Raw genomic sequence first — 3,587 nt, 5'->3', positions numbered from 1 at the left:
CTGCTGGTTTTTTGGGGTGGTTAAATGCTGCTGGTTGCTGTAGTGGTTTGTTGCCTGCTTTTGCAGCAGCCAGCTGCGCTTTACTTTCTCTTCCTCTCGGGGTTGGTAAGCGCAATCTTCACTCCTGCAGGGAACTCACTTGAATATTTAATGCAACATTTTCAGCTATTAAATTATGTACAGATAACATTTCTTGTCTGCTCCTGCAGTCCTTGATTATGGTGTTCGCTCACTTGGTTCACTCACAACTGGAACCACTCCTGGAGTTCCTGTGTAGCCTCCCTGGACCAACCGGGAAGCCCGCGCTGGAGTTTGTGATGGCCGAGTGGATGAGCCGGCAGCACCTCTTCTACGGGCAGTACGAAGGGAAAGTCAGGTAGGATGTTTCACAAGCAGGATCTGCTCATTAACAGAGCGCTCCTGGCACGTCCCGCCCAGGAAGGGGGGGACAAGTGACTTAGATTTGTCATTCCCCAACAGAGTGGGCAATGGTGAGACAAGTCTCAAGGTCCACACACAAACATTTATTGATTTCTCACAGCGTATAGATGGGACCCACAATAACTGGATTTAGTTACACGTACTGATAGCCAGGAGAAGGCTGGGTGTGCAGCAAACTGCAGCAAGCTGCACGGGACTTAATGGTAACACGTAGCGGTAACGAGGGAAAAGGACATATAACAGCGTCTAACAGGCAGTATTAGACTGAACGTTTACAGGACAGAAACTTAAGTATAAACTAAGCAAGCAGTATGATAGACTGTGCATTGCTCAGTGAGAAAGGGGAAAGGGAGAGAAAGAGAGGAGAGGGGGAGGAAAGAGAGACACAGATCACTGATCCAGGTTCCTGTGCTGGTACCGCCAGCGCGGGCTCAAGGGTACCATCACCTTTACTTCTCCTGCGCTGCTTCTTCTTATCTACATGCTGCTGCTTCTTCTGTCTCACTTTGTTCTTTATCCCACCTCACTTTCTCTGTATGTGGATGTACATACGTCCGGTAGGGAAGCAGAGCACTTCATTATTTACGACCATGTGCAATTGCCGTATCTCCTTGGGAGATGTGCTATGAGACAAGACCATCCTGCCTTCGCGACATTCCTGATCTCGTGCATATTCAGGTCAAGGCTGTTTGAGACATCTGCTTCCTGCTTCCCCAACCACGTTCCAGTTGGCACTTGGCAGTTTCCCACACAGCACCAGAAACTGGTCTTGGTTTTGACCAAGCTGGGGGTTTGTAAAATGCCAAGAGGTGTTTAAGGCAAACGTTCACACATCTGTCTGCTACAACCCCGTTGCAACTAAATGGGTGTGAGGGAGAGGGAAGCTGCTTCAGGCTTGGATTAGCGTGTGCTGGTGTTGAACAGAATTAAATTTTTTCCTGCGCTGTCAGGGAAGCTCAGGAGAGCGGCAGTAACTGGAGCGATCTCTGATTTTCCTCTGAGTGCTCTTCTGGCTGCCCGGTGTCACCGTGCTGCAACGGGCTGATGCGAGGGGCAAGGGGGTGTCTCCTGCGAGCACAGGAGCGCTTTTGAGATTGAACTTTGGTGAGTGGGATGAGAACAGCTTGCAGGTGGGAAATTGCCTTTGTAGGCTACTGTAGAGTTTCAGGGTATTGGAGAGGATTTCCTAAGAGAATCTGGTGATTTGTTGATTTAATGATCTCTTAAAAATCAACAGAGAAATCAGCTGAAACAGTTTGCTGTTGCCATAGGAGCACGTTTGTGGTTCCAGTGGAGGCCAAGTACTGTATTCCAAAGCATGAAATGCTCTCTGTTAATTTAAATTTTGCCACAGCTGCTTTGTTGGTTTATTTTTTAATTATTTTTTTTTCCTGGAAATGGGAAGCCTAACAGACCACTCTTAGGGATCTCACCAGCTGTTAACTCCTCACTTCTTCATACGCATTGGTGTGTTATTGTTATAAGGCACTCAAATAGCCATGGAATAAATAACAAGTAAAAGTGTGTTTAAACTGGCAGTTTGTGACTGACCCTGCAGAACGAGAGGCAGTTTGATTTGGGGATCTGGTGCCATTTTCGGTCACACTTGGTCTGTTTGAACGCCAAGAGCAGTGATTTATCCCCGTTGTGACAGAGCACAGTTGTCTCTGGGATCCCGTGAGACTGGTTCTGGCCACAGGGAAGAGTCAAGGCTGGTGCCAACAGGGAGAAGAAAAAGCTTAAACTTCGTTGTTGGGTGCTGTCTCCGTCCTGTCCAAAAGAGCGAGTTCCACGGAGCTCTGAAACTTCACTTTGAGCTATGTGGAGCCAGGAGAGAGGTTTGGATGCCAAGCGTCAACTGGTGGCCTTCGCCTTTAGTCATCATCACCCTCAGTGTGGCTTGAGAGCAGCCTGGAGCTGGAGGAGGTTTGAAAGTGTGAAGCAGAAAAGTGACCAGCAGAAAGGGAAAGAACATATGAAGATGCCAGAGGAGCAAACTCAGAGGGCCTGAGTGTAGCAGAGCTGTGAGGGACCACAAGTCAAAAAAAAAAAAAATTATGTCCATGGCTGCAGATCAACCAAATTACTGCTTTGTTGCCACTGTTTTCCTCTTAGTTTCGTCTTGGTCTGCATGTGATGCTTCGGGAGTGGGTTTAATCTTGTGACCTTTTTGAACTGGGGAAAAAACTCACTTTAGCAGAGGTAGGCACTGTTTCGTGGTGTTTAATCCGCGGCTTTGTCGGTTTTCAGCTTGCTGTCCAGGTCAGGTGAGTCGGGTTGCAGATGCTGACATAAAGGAGGAGATACAGGAAAATTCAGTAATGTGTGTTCTTGGCAAAAGTGTAGAAAAAAGGACGTCAGAGTGTGTGCTCTGGAGCTGTGGTGTCTGCTCACAGTTCCTTGTGGAAGCTGGGCAGGCTGGGGAGATTCTGATCTGCGGTTTTCCAGCTCGGTGGCACTGTGCAAGCTGCTGCAGTACGGCATCAGCACCGACGACAAGCGGCTGCAGGACATTCGGGTGAAGGGAGAGGAAATATTTAATATGGACGAGGGGATACGGACACGATCAAAGTCGGCCAAAAGTAAGTAATTGTTTTGCTGGTTTTAACAGTTGTTTGAGGTGGGTTGTTTTTTTCCTGTGAATAGATGCTCTGAAAGGACTTAAAATAGATCTTGCAGATCACACAGAGCTGTGGGAGAGAGTTCCTACAGAAGGTGCCCGTTGTTTTTTAGAGCTAATTTATACATCGTGTACTTAATTTGCCTTACTTCTGCCAAGCACTGATTTGGAAGACTCCTGATGTTTCTGATTCAATAGGAATGGATGAGGTGATTATGGGATAGAGGGTTATTCTCTGCTATTTTGCATCATCATGTTCCATCTAATGAGATAGAATCAATAATTTCATTATACCTAATAGCTTCTCTGAGAGGAAAATACATTTAGTGAATGCAGAGATTTTTTTTTTAAAAAAAAAAGTGATGTGAATTTTTTATGAGACTTTCATAGAACTGTAGAATGTCTTAGGTTGGACGGGACCTTAGAGCTCATCTCACCCCACCCCTGCCATGGGCAGGGACACCTCTCAACCAGCCCAGGTTGCTCCAGGCTCATCCAACCTGGCCTGGCACATCTCCAGGGAGGG

General features: G+C 47.1%; 1 protein-coding gene across 1 annotated transcript in view; it reads left to right on the top strand.

The window, feature by feature from the left end:
• Positions 1–3,587, top strand: part of IPO9 (importin 9) — a gene marked incomplete at its 5' end in the record, with an annotated part of 19,010 nt that overhangs the window by 9,725 nt on the left and 5,698 nt on the right. Inside the window, 2 exons of the mRNA XM_009865790.1 lie at positions 210–376; positions 2,890–3,023. Of these exons, the coding sequence (XP_009864092.1) occupies positions 210–376; positions 2,890–3,023 (301 nt within the window). The remainder of the gene's footprint in view (positions 1–209; positions 377–2,889; positions 3,024–3,587) is intronic.

Source organism: Apaloderma vittatum, unplaced genomic scaffold (genome assembly GCF_000703405.1).
Source record: "Apaloderma vittatum isolate BGI_N311 unplaced genomic scaffold, ASM70340v1 scaffold10933, whole genome shotgun sequence".
Taxonomy (NCBI): domain Eukaryota; kingdom Metazoa; phylum Chordata; class Aves; order Trogoniformes; family Trogonidae; genus Apaloderma; species Apaloderma vittatum.
The sequence above is the reverse complement of the archived record's forward strand: the minus strand, read 5'-3'. Positions and strand labels throughout refer to the sequence as shown.